Raw genomic sequence first — 19,993 nt, forward strand, 5'->3', positions numbered from 1 at the left:
TGGGGTCACACTTAGTTGATGGCAAAAAACATGGCCAGGTTATCAAAGTTTAATTGAAACCCTATTAAGCAGTTTAAATTCAAAAATGTATTTTTTTTTCCTGAGGTTTCCCTCAGTAAATGCTGAAAGTTATTGAAATCTTCATATATTCTGTTTTCCATAAACATATTTCTAGTAATCCCTGCATCTTTTCTCTTATTTATCAAGTTCCTTGTTTTAACTGTCCTTATAGCAATGGCCTGGTTCTATCTAACCAATCATTGTTTCATTAAGCTATTAGTCAGGTGCCTGTAATAAAAGAAAATGCCAGTTTAAGAAGGAGTCCGTTTTTGCTAGACAGTAGAGAGGTGGGTGTGTTAGTGTTAGTAAAAGCATTTTCTAAGCTACTGCTTTTGAAGAATAACAAATCCACCTAGGAAAAAAGTTTAGATCAAAAATCGAAATCAATGCTTCAAAGAACTTCTTTAGCTGAGTTTGAACTTTGCTTTATCGAATTAATAGAGATGTATTTAAGTCTTTATATCCACCCTCTGGATTACTGTTCATTGTCTCACCAAGCCATTCCTGTTTTACCTTGGGATTTGAAAGGGTTATTCGTCCGAGCTACCTCTCCATTGGGAAATTGTTTGTTGGACAGACATTTCCAAACCATGGTGATTTTGCTGCTGTATCGTTTCCTGTACGCTGGGTGAGATCAAACCAGTTTACTCTTTTTCTGCTGCTGGACAACTTTTTTTTTTTTTTTTTCCTGTAATCACCCGACTTGGTTATGTTCTTGTGACAGAAATACAGTGAATTCTGGTGATAAATCTTCCTTCCGACCTGTGAGGGCGCTAAAGAACGGGAGGAGAAGTATCTGGAAGGGCTGGCCTGACAGTTCGTTTCCGGGACAGGGAAGTCGGTCAGCCTGGAAAGAAGCGAGACTCTGTTGTAAGACCGTATTGACCTGAAAGGTAAACGAGGGACAGCTGCAAGTAATAAGGCAGCTGCAACCGTTTACCTAGATGTCATGCGGGAGTACATACAGGGGCCAGGGTAATGCTGATCATTTCCTTCGTTTGGGTAACGTTAAGAGAGAGAAGGATCGGGATATGAGCTCTCGTTGATAAAGAGAAAGTACGTGTTGTGTTTTGTTGTGTTTTTCACCACCAGACAGTTAAAGCACTACTCCGGAGCTGTCGCCAAGGGTCAGCACTGTCCGGAGCACCCCTGCACACCACACTATCTGTGTTTGCACTGACCACCATCACAACTGCACTCACCCAGGACTGGTGACCGTCTGTTTGTTTTTGTTCGGGACTGTGCCCTGTTTTTGTTATCCCCGCGCTTTACACATTGTTGTGTATTGCCGGGGATTTATTTATTTTACGGTCTCCAGACCTGGAAAAGAAATAAAACACTTTTCACTGGATTACCGTTGTCTGCCTGTCACTCCTGCACCGCATCAGCGCTACACCTGTTCCCCTTACCAGCCACTTTGCCACAGTTCTGGTCAAATATTTTTGTTTTGTTTGTTTGATTGGGATTCAAGTAGCGCCTCAGGACAGAAGCCCCAGTTCATTGGTTTATTTTCTTCATTATGTCCTGTGCATGGACAGTTTAAGCCACGGTACATTTTTTGGACTTTTTTTGGGGCGGGGGGGGTTGATCAGATTTCTTGTTCTGTAATTGCTGGATGTGATTTCTTTATTTTTCACTTATCTTTCTTATTTCTCTACCAGTTCTTATTGTTATCCAGTATTTATTTTCTTTGTGTTTTTGTTTTGATTGCCTCAATGCATATTTATTGTAATGAATACTGCCTTACCCCGCGTTTTCATTCTTTGGATCTGGCACTCGGCTCTCCCATCGTTTAGTATATGGCTTATTGTGGTTGGGAATATAATTAGATAATTATTAGATTTTCCTATAATTGAGATTGCTTACACATGAAAATATGAAATATGAAAACAGAGGGTGGTTTGTTGTGATATGATACTATGTTGTGATATGATAACTTTTTTTTTTTCTTTTTTTCACCTCGTGAATACACAATTCGTATTATGATAACAGGTCTGGGTTATCAGAGGCTCAGAGTTTTTACTCGACTCTTTCACTGGTATCCCCATTTGTTAACATGTACCCTATTTGTGAGGCATGTTGCAAATGGGCATGGGGTAACTGTGCTGTGGAGAATACAAATCAGTGTTAGCACTGCAAAACTTTGTGCCTGTAAAACGCAAACTGAATTGAAGATAAACAAGATAAATCATCCATCAATGTTGTGGAATAATGACGGTTTGGGTTTAAACAAACAACTCATTTCATTAGGATTGCCACATTTTTATTGTCTCATCATAAATGTACAACAATATTAGGAAAATGATATAATTTTAAAAAATCTATGGATACAGAATCTGACAGTTAATATTGAATATCCCAGTGTTTCTTCGCTGTTTGCTTTATTATATCTATTTTAAGACATATTAATGAACCATGTTCATATATATTTATTATTCATTAAACTGATGTACTCATGTAAATTAAATATAGACTTAAAGTGAATGTTGCATAATGCACCACCAGCATCATTGATTTGGTATTGTATTTTTTAAAAATGTTAAAACATTACTCCGAATTTTCTTTGTATGAATTCCATAAATGATTGGATTAACGAATGGTGGAAAGGTTGAAATTAACATCCCAAACATTTTCCGTGAATTTGGGCTGATATTTTGAAATCGCTGCATAATGATGGAGGACAAAATAGTGAATTCAAAAATTATATAGACAGTTAAGTGAGTAGCGCATGTATGAATGGCTTTGCTTTTACTATTGCTTTGACTTTTATATAAACATGTAATTAATATTTTAACATAAGTCCAGACAATAACCAAAAAAGACAAACTGATTAGAAAAGCTGTAATAAATAAGCCATAAATGTTATTTACAGTAGTGTCAGCACAGGATAAAAGAAATAAAGCTGCATTGCTACAATTAGCCTCCACTATCCGTGATCTGCATCTCGGAAGTCTAAGAGTAAGAGCAAAGAGGATTATTATTAAAACAAATGCCACTCCCCAGGCAAGGGAGCAGAGCTTCACCAAAGTATTAGTTGTCATTATGCTGTTGTATCTTAATGGGTCACAAATTGCAATGTATCTGTCATAAGCCATTACAGTCAATATCAGTTGAGCTGCTGAACCGTAGAAATGAACACAGAAAGCCTGAATAACACAAGCTACATATGAGATGTATCTAACCTCTGTGAGGAAGTCTGCCATTAATCTAGGCATTACCGCTGTGCTTCCAATCAAATCACAAACAGACATATTACAGATCATGAAATACATTGGCTCGTGTAGTGTCTTTTGAAAAACAATAACAGAAAAAACTGTAACATTTCCAATAAGAATAACCAGATATACTGCCAATGTTAACAGAAAAAGAGGGTGAGCAGCTTCAGGAGACACAATGAAGCCCTCTAAACTTAACATGGAAGAGTCAGCGATGGTGGTGTTCATCTTGTCCAGAGGAGCTATTTGTAGTCTGGATAAAGAAAGGAAAAATGTTATTGCAGTTTTTACCTTACAGAGCAGTAGTCCCTTACTTAAATGTGTTTTTATTCATTTTTATTCATTTTTATTGGTCTGCTTCAGAGCCTTCAAATAAAGTACAAAAACCAATCTTTACAATTACTGCTGTTCATTGTAAATATCTTGTAGACAGCACTTTAAATCACTTACATGGAATATTTTCCATAAAAAATAGGAGTTCATTAAAGACTAGAGTAAACACTTTATTACACTGTATTGCCTTTTACCTGAGCATGAATGTACACACTCAGTTTCCTTCATACACAGAGATTTAACTACAGAATGAATAGTAAGCATGCAGAATCCTTGAAACCAGATATGCCATGCCATGCTTTTAGTGACAGTAGCATAAACATATTATACTATGCCTCGGTGTTTCCTTTTGTGTTTTTTAACCTGAATAAACAACAACAATAACTAATAATAATAATAATAATAACCTCTCCTATGAATAAAAAAAAAATATTTGTTCTATATTAGTTTAGATTAAAATCTCATTGACAGGATGACAATAGTATATACACATTACCTAATACCCTACAGCAAATCACATATCTTTCCTTTATTATATAAAATCAATATTATCTACTTTTTGTAGTTCCAAGGCTTTTTATAACTTCGACTCTGAAGTCATTTTCTCCTACCACCAAGCTATGTTAACTTTCAGCATTGCAAATAATTGGATTCCATCTAAGCATTAAACCTGTGTTCTATGCTGCTTATAGAAAAGGGGTCAGGTAGAGACCGACTTCCTGTAACACGGTAAATGAATGGAGAGAGAGAATCATGCCACTGAATAGTCAACATTATGGCAAATAAACAGGCTTGAATCTCTTGAAAATGTAAATAAAGTCTGGAAATCAGATGTCAAAATCAAACCATTAAGAGAAGATTAGTAAGATAATAAGAGGTAAGAATATGTTTAAAAGCTTCGTCATCACTGCCTCAATACACAGAACTACAACCTCCTCTGTGATATTATAAAATGTCTTACCTGGTTTTAATATGCATATACTGTACACAGGTCTTGAAGTTCTTCTGAGATTCACACATTCTAGACTCCTTCACCAGTACCCACCTTTAAAAAGGCAGTACATCCACTCCCATTGCAGCATTGCCATGGAATCCCGGTATGTAAACATGTAGTAAATCCACATGGGAGTGTCTTATGAATTGCTTCATATTTCATCTAAGACACTTTCTGTCAAATTCCATAGGGAATATCTGATGTGGAAAACAATTCACAAAAACAATTGCAGTTAATTCACAGTTGTATAAGGGCCCTTCACTAAGTCATTGTTTTCAATATTTAATTTTTTTTATGTGTGTCAGGAAAAATGACAACATTAGAAACCTCACTACTTCACCCACCAATTATGAAAAATAAGGAAATTAAATATAAACAAAACCCTGCACCTCAGCTGTACGTTCTTGAAGCTGTGTAGTATCAAACAGTAATGACTGAGGTGAATCACTTATAAACCTGATGGAATGCTGGAAACAGGCTCAGCCAATTAGGATGTAGGATTTCCGGTCTGTAACTCACTGGTAAAGGCCACTACTGTACAAAGTCTAGTCATCAATGCATATATCTGCCGCAACTGTACTTTGTCAAAGTAAGGATGCTGTGTTACACAGCTATGGGAGACCTCTAAAAAAACAAGATTTTGAACAGATAAAGTGCTCAGTTTGCTACATGGAGGGAGTCCTGTCTTAAATGGATTCCTGCACTGGTTTTAAAGCAGATAGGTTCATATAATCTGGCCACAAAACAGGTAAAAACCAGCAGCAACAAATTCAGGGCCAGACAGTTATTGTATACATTTGCATTTCAGAATAAGTTTGGGCAGGTTTGAACATTTATCGCTAGTAGGCTGGTGTTAAACTTTCAAAACAGTTATGCACCAATTTTCAAATTTGTACCCCATAGCTGAGAAATTATATCAATAAAAAATATATTTTAATAAAGTGTAATTGTGCTGTAGAGCAGATCTGCCTGGTGCCATGAAAGCAACACACCCAACCCTAATGACCTGAAAAATGCTTCTTACCTGTTTTCTAAGTTTGTATCGTTCACTTACTGCCTTTTCAGAAACCACTTGTGTGTGTCCACGCCCACAAAAGCATGACTGTACAGTTTCTGGATGAGGAATGCATCAATTTGGGAATGGGGCAAAGGTGACTAGAATAATTTAGTTGGCATTTTAGTGATTATCTGACTATTGTTCCATTGGGGGTTGACTATGATATGGTACTGGTTTATTATTTTGGTGAACATGTAACATTACATTAAACTGAAGATCCTGGTAGCCATTTATACTGAAATTGTCTTTTGCTCTCCTCCTGCAATAACTACTGAGAAAAGACAAATTGCTTATCACTAGCCTCTGACCTATAAAGCAGCGTTTCCCAACCTTTTCCAGCCCAAGGCACACTTACATAAATAAAACACTTATTATTATTATTATTATTATTATTATTATTAGAAATACATTTTACTTTCAGTGTGAAATCTGAGTTTGTCTCGATGTACACAATCGCTTTATCCTGGCAGGAATTAATGACAACAAAACTCAGAGCTCTTGCTCAACCAATCTCAGACTTGCTCTTTGTTTTTCTTACCTGTTTTCTAAGTTTGTATGGTTCACTTGAAAAACTTAACTCACATGGAACCGTTTCAAGGAACCGCGGAGTATAATTCTAGCTGCATTTTCCTCTCATGGAAATAAATTCATTTAATTGTAACACATTCTCATAGAATTGAACCATTAATTAGTTAGTATGTTTGGTGTGAAATAACTTTTTAGTGAAACTTAACTATAAGTAATCTACCTCATTGTTTTATGAAGGATTTATTTTAAAGTAAACTTGCTATGTCATTAAACAGCACACTATTAGTAAGCTTAGTGTGATCTATTCTAAGATTGTCTGCACCATTTCAGTTTATGTTGTGTGAGTGTGTGTGTGTGTGTTTGTGTGTGTGTGTGTGTGTGTGTGTATGTGTCTGTATTAGCAAACTACTATCTACATCACAGCCTGCTGCTGTGTGTGTGTGAGTAGAAGCAGTGTCATATTTCATTGGCCTACTGGCTGTTTTAAGGCAGGGTGCTTTGACTTGTATATTATGCTTCAGTAAATAAGAGATTGACTCTCTGACTTTTGTGATTTCTATTTAATGTGTGTACTTAATAAAATACTACTATTGATTAAACATTCCTTGTGTCTAGCATGTGTGTTTATACAAAATCCTCAATCTTGTAACATGTCAAATATTTTTTTTTTTATGAGAGAACTAATCAACCTAGATAAAACTCTAAAATAGTAATTCTAGAATTGTTCTTACGATCTATGCTTTTGATATGAATATTTTACCCTTCAGGTGATGGAGGGATGCGAAATAAATAAATGCCTATAGAAAGTCTACACCCCCTTGACCTCAGGTGGTTCATGCATTTAAATGAGGATTTTTTTTCCACTTATTGAGAACAAAATTATATAATAAAAACACAAAATTGAAAGAACTTAATTGGATAAGTCTCCACACCCCTGAGTTAATACTTGGTGGAAGCACCTTTGGCAGAAATTACAGCTGTGAGTCTTTTGGGATAGGTCTCTACCAACTTTGCACACCTGGATTTGGCAATATTTGACCATTCTTCTTTACAAAACTGTTCAAGCTCTGTCAAGTTCCTTGGGGAGCGTTGATGGACAGCAACCTTCAAGTCATGCCACAAATTTCCGATTGGATTTAGCTTGGGGCCTGTGGCAGAGCAGAGCTCTGTCCTATATAGATTGGCAGGGATAGGGTTAAATTCCCCTACCTGCCTGGGTTTATTGTGTTCAGGTGGCTGGGGTTGATTAGTTGATTAGCTTAATTAACGATCAATCGGCACCCAGCCACCTGATATAAAAGGAGGCCTCTGCTTCCCATTAGAGAGGAGGGAGCTGAGGAAGCGGGTTGGTGGTTTTGGTTTGCTGGTTTTTGTGGTTTTTCTAAATCCAATGAAGGCATCACCCAGCCTGGAAATCTTTATTTTTGTAAGTTTTGCTTTTTGTTTGGTTATTTGTGTTTAAATCCCTTTGTTTTTGCCCTTGTGCCCTTTTATTTTGTGTTTTTGTAATAAAAGTATTATTTTTTTTGAACTGCAGTCTGTCTCTGGGCCTCTATCCACTCACCAGCCTGTCACATTTGGTGTTAGAGGTGGGATATAGCGCCTCCAGGAGACTGTGAGCAGTAATGCAGTGTTTTGGGGTTTTTTTTGGGGATAATTTTTTATTTTTTTTTTAAATAAATTAAGAAATGGGGAAAGAAAAGCAGACAGCGGCAAAGGCAGGCCTTGCAGCAGCCGAAGAAATGTAAGCTGCTGCAGCCACTGCTGGAGGACCCGGCCAGCCTCTTCACCTGGTGTTCCTGGTGCGGGAAGAAGGACCACCAATGGAGGTCCTGCCCAGAAGTGCCATCGGCAAACTTGTGTGGCTGTTGTGAGGAGGATGGCCACAACTGGTCAGGATGCCCCTACAATCAGGCTCAGGAAGGGGTGCAGTTTTCACCCCGGGCATCAGGGGCCACCCCACTACCTCCAGCACCACCACCTTCACCACTGTCCCAGGAGATCTGGGACTGGTTGATGCACCCTGAGGCAGACCTCGTCCACAACCTCCCCATAGTTATCAACACGCTGTGGTGTCGAGATGGGGAGAGGTGGGAAAAGTGGGAGGAACAACACCACCCGACATCCTTCCCAGAGGTTGCCCTCATGGTTGTTAATTACCTGGTGGTAGACATGGGAGATGCCCCAGTCATTCCAACAAAGAGGGAGGAGCCCCCGCTCCCAGAGGCCAGAGGGGAGGAGCCCCCGCTCCCAGAGGCCAGAGGGGAGGAGCTATGGACCAAGGATGCCTGCCTTGCACCACTTAGGGATGCCATATTTGGATCGCCTGGGGTTGCCTGCTGCTCCGCATCGGCTGGGGTTGCCTGCTGCTTCCCGAGGGTCCGCTGCCGCCGTCACCTCCCGAGGGTCTGCTGCCTTCGTCCCCGCTTCCATCACCAGAGGGAGCCGGGCCGCCGTCCCCGCTTCCGTCACCAGAGGGAGCCGGACCACTGTCCTCGGAGGGTTCAGTGCCACTAAAGGGTCCAAAGCCACCGGAGGGTCTGGCACTGCTAGGGGGATCCACGCCGTCCGAGGAGGCCGCACCCACGCTGTCTGAGAAAAAAAACTATTGTGGCAGGCTGGCGAGTGGATAGAGGCCCAAAGACAGACTGCAGTTCAAAAAATATACTTTTATTATAAATAAACACAAAATAAAAAGGCGCAAGGGCAAAAATAATGATGTATAAACACAAATAACCAAACAAAAAAAGCAAAACTTACAAAAATAAAGATTTCTGGGCTGGGCAATGCCTTCATTGGATTTAGAAAAATTTAGACAACCATACAAAACCAACCTGCTTCCTCAGCTCCCTCCTCCCAAATGAGAAGCAGAGGCCTCCTTTTATGTCAGGTGGCTGGGCGCTGATTGATCGTTAATTAACCTAATCAACTAATCAACCCCAGCCACCTGAACATAATAAACCCAGGCAGGTAGGGGAAATTAACCCCATCCCTGCCAATTTAAAAAGGGCAGAGCTTTGCTCTGCCACAACTATTTTAATGCATTTTAGTTCCAGGCTATAAGGCAAAAAAAAGGTGATCATTTTGAAAGGGGGTGTAGAATTTCTATAAGCACTGCATGTAACTAAGGGACTGGACTATCATAGCTATCCATTCAAACACATTGGTTGCCAGGAAATAATACAATCTAAAAATGAAGTGGTAAAATAAATGAAAAAATAATTTCATTTAAAATTGCACATTTAAATTACAAGTTTCTTATTTTTAGATTGATTGTTGTTGATTCAGTGTTTAAATTCAAGGAGAAATTATACAACAACGAAGGAGAACATCACTGGTGCGTTGTCAAGGAACTGGATATACTTGGGGTGTGTGCTTTTCTCATATCAAGTGAAAATACAGTATGATGAATTGTCAGAGAACATCAGTGCATCACACAACACTGCCTCAACAGGTGATGACTGGTAGTGTTGTGTTGCCCTACAAGAAATCAGATGGAGTCTGCTGTTTAGCAGCATTAACACAGGGTGAGGTGATGGAACAGCTGCAGAGCTTCTGTGAGGTGGATTGGATACTGCTTACAATATATTATGATTTCTCTTTAGATGCCTGTAACAGGGCAAGGAGCCCTGTACATGTATTTGTTTATTTTTAGGGTGCCCTTCCGCCCCTGTGAAGTTTATTATTTTGTATTTGTTTTGGTGTATTATTTTTCTGATTTATTGTATTGATGTATTTTTAAATGACAGGGTAGCCATATTGTTTTGTTTTTTTTTTAAACGTGTTCTGGCAGAGGCGAGGTGGACAGCTCATATTATTAAAATATATAATAATAATTAATAATTAAAAAAAACCTTGTGCAGAAGGTGGCCATCTCCTGAATTAATTAGCTGATTAAATCTGTTGCTAATCGAGAGATGGTCACATGCAAAGAAGCCTCTGCACTCAGGGTGGGTGATTGAAGGCGCGATCAAGGGCAAGAGAGACGTGTAAAAATAATAAAAGAGTTAAGTATGGTCAGTGAAAGCTACTGCATGCTACTGCCCAACCTGATCACAGTATTTTGTGTTTGTTATTTTGTTTTTGTATACCAGTTTTATTTTTGCTCTATGAGCAGTGTTTTTTGTTTAAATATTTATTTTTTGTTTTATTATTCAAATAAACAGTGCCGCAGTGTCTTTTTGCCCTGCAGTACTGCTTGTTTTTCTTCCTGCTTCTGGCCTGACGTCACCACTCTGCCATACCTGTCACAACGCCATATCCATGTACTCTGTAGCAAACATGTACATTATCCATCCTTCAACAGCAGTATTGGCACTTAATAACAACCCAACAGAAGCAATGCTTACAGCTCTAGGTTCGTCTCTGTTTTCCCACAACTCCCTTATGAACAGGCTTGGTTTTCGTTCTCCAGAGCTAATGATGCAATTACATATTTATCTGAGGCACTGTTTGACTCTGGACATCTTTAGAGGATTAATTGTAGCCAATCAGTGAATCTCCAGGCGCGTTTAGTACATTGGCTGTTGCTGTTAGGATTCATTACACTGTAATTGCTTGATGTCCATGTGTAATGATACTCCATTGGGGCTCCATGATCCATTCACTCTGAATCTGTTCTTGGAAAATACAAAACCAGAAAGCAAAGCTTGGTTTGTTGTGATATATGTTACTATGTTGCATGTAACAGATGACATCTGGTGCATTTTTACAGTTTCATAACTTTTTTTTTTTTTAACCTTGTGAATACACAATTCATTTTATGGTAGCATAGCTTACAGGTTGAAGCTTAGCTTTTTACACTACTCTATGAGGTGTCCCCATTTTGTTACAATGTACCCTGTTTGTCAGGCATGTTGCAAATGGGCATGGGGTAACTATGTTGTGGATAATACAAATTCAGGCTAGTACTGCAAACCTTTGTGCCTGTAAAACACAAACTAAATTGAAGATAAACAAGATAAATCATCACATCAATGTTCTGGAATAATGACGGTTTGGGTTTACACAAACACAACTCATTTCATGTGGATTGCCACATTTTTTATTGTCTCATTATAAATGTACAACAATATTAGGAAAATAATATAATTTAAAAAAATATGACACAGAGTCTGATAGTTAATATAGTATAGTATGTCCCAGTGTTTCTTCCCTGTTTGCTTTATTATATCTATTTTAAGAAATATTAATGAACCACGTTCATATATATATATATATATATATATATATATATATATATATATATATATATATATATATATATATATATATATATTATTCATCAAACTGATGTACTCATATAAATGAAATATAGAATTAAAAAACTGAATGCTGCATAATGCACCACCAGCATCATTGTTTTGGTAGTATTGTATTTTTAAAACACTTTAAAACATTATTCCGAATTTCCTTTGTATGAATTCCATAAATTATAGGATTAACACATGGTGGAAAGGTCGTAATTAACACCCAGGTGATTTTCCGTGCATTTGGGCTGACATTTTGAAATCGCTGCATAATGATGGAGAACAAAATAGTGAATTCAAAAATAATATAGACAGTTAAGTGAGTAGCGCATGTATGAATGGCTTTGCTTTTACTATTGCTTTGACTTTTATATAAACATGTCATTAGTATTCTAATATATGTGTAGAGAACAACCAAAAAAGATAAACCGCTTAGAAAAGCTGTAATAGATAAACCATAAATGTTATTTACAGTAGTGTCAGCACAGGATAAAAGAAATAAAGCTGCATTGTTACAATTAGCCTCCACTATCCGTGACCTGCATCTCGGAAGTCTAAGAGTAAGAGCAAAGAGGATTATTATTAAAACGAATGCCACCCCCCAGGCAAGGGAGCAGAGCTTCACCAAAGTTTTAGTTGTCATTATGCTGTTGTATCTTAATGGGTTACAAATTGCAATGTATCTGTCATAAGCCATTGCAGTCAATATCAGTTGAGCTGCTGAACCGTAGACATGAATGCAGAAAGCCTGAATAACACAAGCTGCATATGAGATGTATCTAACCTCTGTGAGGAAGTCTGCCATTAATCTAGGCATTACTGCTGTGCTTCCAATCAAATCACAAACAGACATATTACATAGCATGAAATACATTGGCTCGTGTAGATTCTTCTGAAAAAGAATAACAGAAAAAACTGTAACATTTCCAATAAGAACAACCAGATATACTGCCAATGTTAACAGAAAAAGAGGATGAGCAGCTTCAGGAGACACAATGAAGCCCTCTAAACTTAACATGGAAGAGTCAGCGATGGTGGAGTTCATCTTGTCCAGAGGAGCTATTTGTAGTCTGGATAAAGAAAGGAAAAATGTTATTGCAGTTTTTACCTTACAGAGCAGTAGTCCATTGTTTAATCCTGTTTATGTACAGCTGTGTGTTACTGTAATTAGGTTGGTTAATGTATGCTAAAGCCAACACTGTGCTGCCTGTAAGTGCATTAACTCATTTCTCTTTTACTGGCAAGTGATGCTTTATTATTACATAAGTCTATTCAATCCATGTTATTATGATGTGTCTTGAAAAATGAATTCAGTACATGAGATTGTGACCCATTTATAAATTGTCACAGGGTTATTATATGTATTTGTTACTTTGGATACATGATTCTAACATACATAGATTTTATTCATTGACTTGTATTTTCTTATTGGTCTGCTTCAGAGCCTTCGCAAATAAAAAGTACTAAGACCTACCTTCCATTCTTTACAATTACTGCTTCATTGTAAATATCTTGTAGACAACACTTTAAATCGCTTGCATGGAATATTTTCCATAAAAAATAGTAGTTCATTAAGGACTAGAGCAAACACTTTAATACACTGTATTGCCCTTTACCGGAGCAGAATGTACACACTCAGTTTCCTTTATACACAGAGATTTAACTACAGAATGAATAGTAAGCATGCAGAATCCTTCAAACCAGATATGCCATGCCCTGCTTTTTTAGAGGCAGTAAGGTAACATAACCCTACTCTACTACGCCTCAGTGTTTCCTTTTGTCTTCTTTTTTAACATTAATAATAAGTATTAGTAGTAGTAGTAGTAGTAGCATTGTAAAGAGTAATACACTCTTATATGAATTAAAACTTCTATTTATTTGTTCTTGGTAGAAACATTTTTCAGACTAAAGTCTCATGACAATAGTATGTGCACCTAATACTCTACAGCAAATCACAAACACTTCCTTTATTATTAAAGTAAATATTTATTTTTCTATTTCCAATGCTTTTTTTGTAACTATTACTCTGAAGTCATTTTCTCCTACCACCGTGCTATGTTACCTTTCAGCATTACAAATAATTGGAATTCATCTAAGCATTAAACCTGTGTTCCATGCTGCTTATAGAAAAGGGGTCAGGTAGAGACCTACTTCCTGTTACACAGTAAATGAATGAGGAGAGAGAATCATGCCCCGAATAGTCAGCATTATGGCAGATAAACAGGCTTCAATCTCAATAAAAGTGTAAATAGTATGAAAATCAGATGTCAACATCAAAACATTAAGAGAAAGTTGTTAAGCTGATGAGAGTTAAGAATTTGTTTAAAAGCTTCGTCATCACTGCCTCAATACACAGAACTATGACCTCCTCTGTGATATTATAAAATGTCTTACCTGGTTTTAATATGCATAGACTGTACACAGGTCTTGAAGTTCGGTCTGAAAGGCATTCTAAACTACTTCACCTCCACCTTTAAAAAGGCAGTACATCCACTCCCATTGCAGCATTGTCATGGAATCCCGGTACGTAAACATGTAGTAAATCCACATGGGAGTGTCTTATGAATGGCTTCATATTTCAGTTCACCTAAGACACTTTGTGCCAAACTCCATAGGGAATAACTCATGTGGAAAACAATACCCAATTGCAGTTAATTCAAAATTGTACTTCATTGTATAAGGGCCTGTGATAGCATGACAAGTGATGACAACAGGCCGGAATGCAGGAAGGACAACACAGCAAGGTAAGGTACTCCAGGCAAAAAGAAGTTCCGTGCACTGTTTATTTTAACAAAAACAAAAATAAATAAAATATTTAAACAAACAGAAAACACGTCTCATAGAGCTAAAATAAAAGATTTAAACAAAATAATCACAAACACAAAAAAAAAATAATTAACTCCAGGTCAGGCTGTGAAACTTGCCTTCAATGTTTCTGTATGTATTTTTTATTTTTAAATTCCTCTCCTCTCCTCTCCTCTCCTCTCCTCTTCTCTTCTCTCATCCTCCCTTGAACTCCCATCCTGACAGCATAGAGCTGAAGGTTTTTATGCTGGTGACCATCTCCCGGTTAGCAACAAATTAATCACCTAGTTAATTCAGGAGATGGCCACCTTCTGCACAAGGTTTTTAATTAATCCTGGCAGAGGACAATTTGCCAACCTTTGCCATAACACAACCAAACATAACAAAGCGGCTAAGCTGCCATAAATAAATAAATACATACACGTCACCATTTAAACAAATCCAATACAATAAATAAATCATAATAAACAAAACACAAAATAAATACTGTACAGGGCTGCTCGTCCTGTTACAGGACCCTTCACTAATTCATTGTTTTCAATATTTTTTTTTTTTTTTTTGACGTGAGTCAGTTAGAGAAAAATGACAACATTAGAAACCTCACTACTTCATCCATCAGTTATGAAGCTCCATATTGTAGATGACTCCAGAATGTTCAGAAATGAAAAATATGGAAATGTGAGAAAACAATAAAGGAATATGTATTGTCGGTGTGTAACACAGCAGGGAGGGGGTTAATATCCTCCCTGCATAAAACGTGTATCTAATTATTTTCATTTGCTGCAGGATCCTTAGATTTACTTAACAAGAACTCCTGCAGTTTCTGCTTAACTTCTGTGCTGGCCATGGCACTTTCTCTGCCCCTAAAGACCCAGAAAGAATGGAGAGCATAGAAGAGTTGATTGCTAGGATCGACAGAAACACCGCTGCTCAGTTACAGCAGAAGGAGAGATGGGAGAGAGAGCTGGGGTTGGGCCTGTTGCAAACAAGGGAGCGGGAGCCAACAGAACTGCAGCTGCTGCTCCAAAAGTGGGAGCAGAAAAGAGAGGCACTGCTGTCTGCAGCCCTGGCGAGAGAAGCTCTGTGGTCTCCTGCAACAGAGGACATGGTGCTGTGTCCTGAGCGGGAGGAGTCCTTCTCGGAGCCAGAGGAAGGGCAGATGAGGGAGCAAGAGGTACCGCCCCCGGCTACAGACAAGGGGAAGGAGGTGAGGAGCCCACCGACCCTGCAGCCCCGACCACCACCCCAGTGATCCAGTCCGGCGCTGCCAGGTACGGTCCCTCCCCCTTTGCTTCCTGGACACCCTGCCGGTCTGCCTGGACCTCCTTGTGCTAGACCTGGAGCCCAGGAGTCTGCACCATCTACCACAGTTCCTCTCCTGGTTCCCTACTCCTCTCTCCCCAACCACCAAGACGTTGCCACGCTGCTCCCAGACATTGCTTGTGCTCCCCCTGGTCACTGCTTCACTTCCCCTGGGTGACTGGACATTGCTGCACTGGTCCCCAGTGGCGGATCTCTGCCCACTGCTGCAGCCGCCTGTTCCCTGGCCGTCGCTGCAGTCGCCCCAGTCAGCCCAGTGGGGTCCCTTGTCACAGGGTCACGATCCCTACCTGGCAGTGCCGGTAAAGGAACCAACCCTCCCTCAAGTTCGCCCAAGAAGGAGGGCGAAGATGGGACTTGAGGGTGGGTGGTTGTGTTTTAGGTGAGGAGGTGGCCTTGGAATGGCCTATGTGTTTCACACAAGGGGAAGGATATGTGAGTTAGAGTGTGTAACACAGCAGGGAGGGGGTTAATATCCTCCCTGCATAAAACGTGTATCTAATTATTTTGTTAATTGTTTGATTATTAATTATCCCCTGCACCTGGTGATTATTGTAAATTAACGAGCCAGGTGCAGGTTATTTAAGGAAAGCAGCCATTCTGTTCAGGGCTGCTGCTGTGTGGAGTGCCCGGTTGATGGTGTTTTCAACTGTTACGAAAAAAGGTACTGTGTGAAAGCCTTTTTTGTGTGTTTTGTTAGTTTGTGTAACAGGTAAACAGCTTAGCTGTCCTGTTTTATAGTTTAGGTTCCTGTGTCGAGTGTCAGTCAGTGCTCAGAAAAGAGCTAGGTGTTATTTTTGTTTATTTTATTTGTGTATTAAAAATAGCACGTAAGCACTTTGAAATTCCCATTTCTGTGTCCTGGGTCCTGCTTTTAAAGGGGCAACAAACCGTAGTGAGTTGCAGCTCGATCACATTATATAATATATATGGAAATTAAAAATTTGAACTAGTTACAATAGCAAAACTGTTTACCAGTCGCAATAAACTTGCTCCTCAGCTCTTCCCTTCTTGAAGCAATGTAGTATCAGACAGGAATGACTGAAATTAACTACTTACAAACCTGATGGAATGTTGGAAACAGGCTCAGCCAATTTGATTGTAGGATTGCAGGTTTATAACTCACTGGTAAAGGCCACCACTGCACAAAAAGTCTAGTCATTAATGCATGTATTTGCCACAACTGTAATTTGTCAAAGTAAGGATGCTGTGTTACACAGCTATGAGAGACCTCTAAAACAAATATGTTAAATAGATAAATAATGTGCTTAGTTCACTACATGGAGGGAGTCCTGACTGAAATGGTTTCCTGCACTGCTTTTAAAGCAGATAGGTTCACATAGTGTGGAAATCCTTAACAGTGATTCTCATGTGATTTTATTTATTTATTTATTTTTTGAATGAAAACCATATTTCTGGATCAAATGGTTCACATTTTTACTATGGTACGATATTGATCCTCAATACATTGGTCCCTTGTCATTTTACTTCTTTGTGAATTACCACATTTAAAAATAATTATGTTTTTTTCTTTTCTTGCTGTGACAGGGTAGCATCACGGTCCAGGCTGGTTATCGTCAGGAATTAGACCCACAGACAGAAAGCTGTAGTTTTAAAGCGCTGTTGCACACATTATTAAACAAAAACACGGCGCGATGGCCAAAATAAAAGGTTTAAACAAAAGAATAACCATGTATAGGCTGGGTATTCACCTTCACTACACAGTTTGTCAAAATTACAAATTAAACATTAATTAAACATTTCTTGTGTGTCTAGTGTGTGTATATAACAACGAAGGAGAACATCATTGTCAAGGAACTGGATATACTTGTGGTGTGTGCTTTTCTCATATTGAGTGAAATGCAGTATGATGAAATGTGCTCAGGAATACAGAACCACAGTGCATCACAAAACACTGCCTCAACACATGATGACTGGAAGTGTTGTGTTGCAGCAAAAGTGTTGCTGCCCTACAAGAAATCAAATGGAATCTGGTGTTTAGCAGCATCAATACAGGGTGAGGTGGTGGAACAGCTGCAGAGCTTCTGTGAGGTAGATTGGATACTGCTTACAAAATATTGATTTCTCTTTAGATGCCCTATCCATGTACTCTGTAGCAAACATGTGCATTATCCACCTTTCAACAGCAGTATTGGCACTTAATATCAACCCAACATAAGCAATGCTTACAGCTCTAGTGTCGTATCTGTGTTCCCCCAACTTCCTTATGAACAGGCTTGGTTTTCGTTCTTCACAGCTCACGTCTTCAACTCATTGTTTAGTTGTTTTGAAACAGTGTCTTGAATGTTATGTTAACTTAACGATGCAATTACGTATTTATCTGAGGCACAGTTAGACTCTGGACATCATTAGAGTATTAATTGTAGCCAATCAGTGAATCTCCAGGCGCATTTAGTACATTGGTTGTTGCTGTTAGGATTCATTACACTGTAATTGCTTGTTGTCCATGTTTAATGATACTCCACTGGGGCTCCATGATCCATTCACTCTGAATCTGTGCTTGGAAGATATGAAACCAGAAACCCGAGCCTAGTTTGTAGTGATATATGTTACTATGTTGTGTGTATCAGATGTTATCTGGTGCATTTTAGGTCTTTTTACAGTTTCATTACTTTTTTTCACTTCATGAATTCACAATTCATATTATGGTAACGTGTCTGGCAGGTTGAAGCTCAGAGTTTTTACACAACTCTTTATCTGGTGTCCCCATTTTGTTAATTAGCACTGCAAACCTTTGTGCCTGTAAAATGCAAACTGAATTGAAGATAAACAAGATAAATCATCACATCAATGTTGTGGAATAATGACGGTTTGGGTTTACACAAACACAACTCATTTCATTAGGATTGCCACATGTTTTATTGTCTCATCATAAATGTACAACAATATTAGAAAAAATAATATAATTTAAAAAATCTATTGATACAGAATCTGACAGTTAATATTGAATATCCCAGTGTTTCTTCCATTTGCTTTATTACATCTATTTTAAGACATATTAATGAACCATGTTCATATATATTTATTATTCATTAAACTGATGTACTCAGGTAAATTAAATATTGACTTAAAAAAAACCAGAAAGTTACATAATGCATTACCAGCATCATTGATTTGGTAGTACTGTATTTTTAAAACATTTTAAAACATTATTCTGAATGGCCTTTGTATGAATTCCATAAATGATAGGATTAACACATGGCGGCAAGGTTGTAATTAACACCCCAATCATTTTCCGTGCATTTGGGGAGACATTTTGAAATCGCTGTATAATGATGGTGAATAACATAGTGAATTCAAAAATAATATAGACAGTTAAGTGAGTTGCACATGTATGAATGGCTTTGCTTTTACTATTGCTTTGCCTTTTATATAAACATGTAATTAGTATTCTAATATAAGTCCAGACAATAACCAAAAAAGACAAACCGCTTAGAAAAAATGTAATAAATAAGCCATAAATGTTATTTACAGTAGTGTCAGCACAGGATAAAAGAAATAAAGATGCATTGCTACAGTAAGCATGCACTATCTGTGATCTGCATCTCGGAAGTCTAAAAGTAAGAGCAAAGAGGATTATTATTAAAACGAGTGCCCCTCCCCAGGCAAGGGAGCACAGCTTCACTAAAGTACTAGTTGTCATTATGCTGTTGTATCTTAATGGGTTACAAATTGCAATGTATCTGTCATAAGCCATTGCAGTCAATATCAGTTGAGCTGCTGAACCATAGAAATGAACACAGAAAGCCTGAATAACACAAGCTGTATATGAGATGTATCTAACCTCTGTGAGGAAGTCTGCCATTAATCTAGGCATTACTGCTGTGCTTCCAATCAAATCACAAACAGACATATTACAGATCATGAGATACATTGGCTCGTGTAGATTCTTTTGAAAAACAATAACAGAAAAAACTGTAACATTTCCAATAAGAATAACCAGATATACTGCCAATGTTAACAGAAAAAGAGGGTGAGCAGCTTCAGGAGACACAATGAAGCCCTCTAAACTTAACATGGAAGAGTCAGCGATGGTGGTGTTCATCTTGTCCAGAGGAGCTATTTGTAGTCTGGATAAAGAAAGGAAACATGTTATTGCAGTTTTTACCTTACAGAGCAGTAGTCCATTGTTTAATCCTGTTTGTGTACAGCTGTGTGTTGCTGTAATTAGGTTGGTTAATGTATGCTAAAGCCAACACTGTGCTGCCTGTAAGTGCATTAACGCATTTGTGTTTTACTGGCAAGTAATGCTTTATTATTACATAAGACTATGCAATCCATGTTATTATGATGTGTCTGGAAAAATAAATTTAGTACATGAGATTATAAATTGTCACAGGGATCTTATATGTATTTGTTACATTGTTTACATGATTCTAACATACATAGATTTTATTCATTGTCCTGTATT

At 38.1% G+C, this 19,993-nt stretch overlaps 3 protein-coding genes across 4 annotated transcripts in view; all 3 read right to left on the bottom strand.

Annotated features, from left to right (window-relative positions):
• Positions 1–1,446: 1,446 nt before the first annotated feature.
• LOC121321030 (olfactory receptor 4Q2-like) lies at positions 1,447–12,800 on the bottom strand. Of its 2 annotated transcripts, none has more exons than XM_041259941.1 (2): positions 12,545–12,800; positions 1,447–3,566 (listed from the first exon to the last, which is right to left on the bottom strand). In XM_041259941.1, exon 2 carries the CDS (start codon positions 3,501–3,503, stop codon positions 2,568–2,570), a length of 936 nt encoding a protein of 311 aa, XP_041115875.1. In that variant the 5' UTR covers positions 3,504–3,566; positions 12,545–12,800; the 3' UTR covers positions 1,447–2,567. The 2 variants fall into 2 exon arrangements, with proteins under 2 accessions (XP_041115875.1, XP_041115874.1); XM_041259940.1 differs by lacking the exon at positions 12,545–12,800 and adding an exon at positions 4,570–5,007 and having other exon boundaries at positions 1,447–3,528.
• On the bottom strand, positions 11,543–13,925 carry LOC121321194 (olfactory receptor 52E4-like). Its single transcript, XM_041260092.1, has 2 exons — positions 13,831–13,925; positions 11,543–12,506 (listed from the first exon to the last, which is right to left on the bottom strand). Exons 1-2 carry the CDS (start codon positions 13,884–13,886, stop codon positions 11,543–11,545), a joined length of 1,020 nt encoding a protein of 339 aa, XP_041116026.1. The 5' UTR covers positions 13,887–13,925.
• A 4,615-nt stretch (positions 13,926–18,540) lies between these two features.
• LOC121321291 (olfactory receptor 4Q2-like) overlaps positions 18,541–19,993 on the bottom strand; it is a 2,647-nt gene continuing 1,194 nt past the window's right edge. Inside the window, exon 2 of the mRNA XM_041260189.1 lies at positions 18,541–19,652. Within this exon, the coding sequence (XP_041116123.1) occupies positions 18,689–19,652 (964 nt within the window). The 3' untranslated portion in view covers positions 18,541–18,688. The remainder of the gene's footprint in view (positions 19,653–19,993) is intronic.

Source organism: Polyodon spathula, chromosome 9 (assembly GCF_017654505.1).
Source record: "Polyodon spathula isolate WHYD16114869_AA chromosome 9, ASM1765450v1, whole genome shotgun sequence".
NCBI lineage: Eukaryota > Metazoa > Chordata > Actinopteri > Acipenseriformes > Polyodontidae > Polyodon > Polyodon spathula.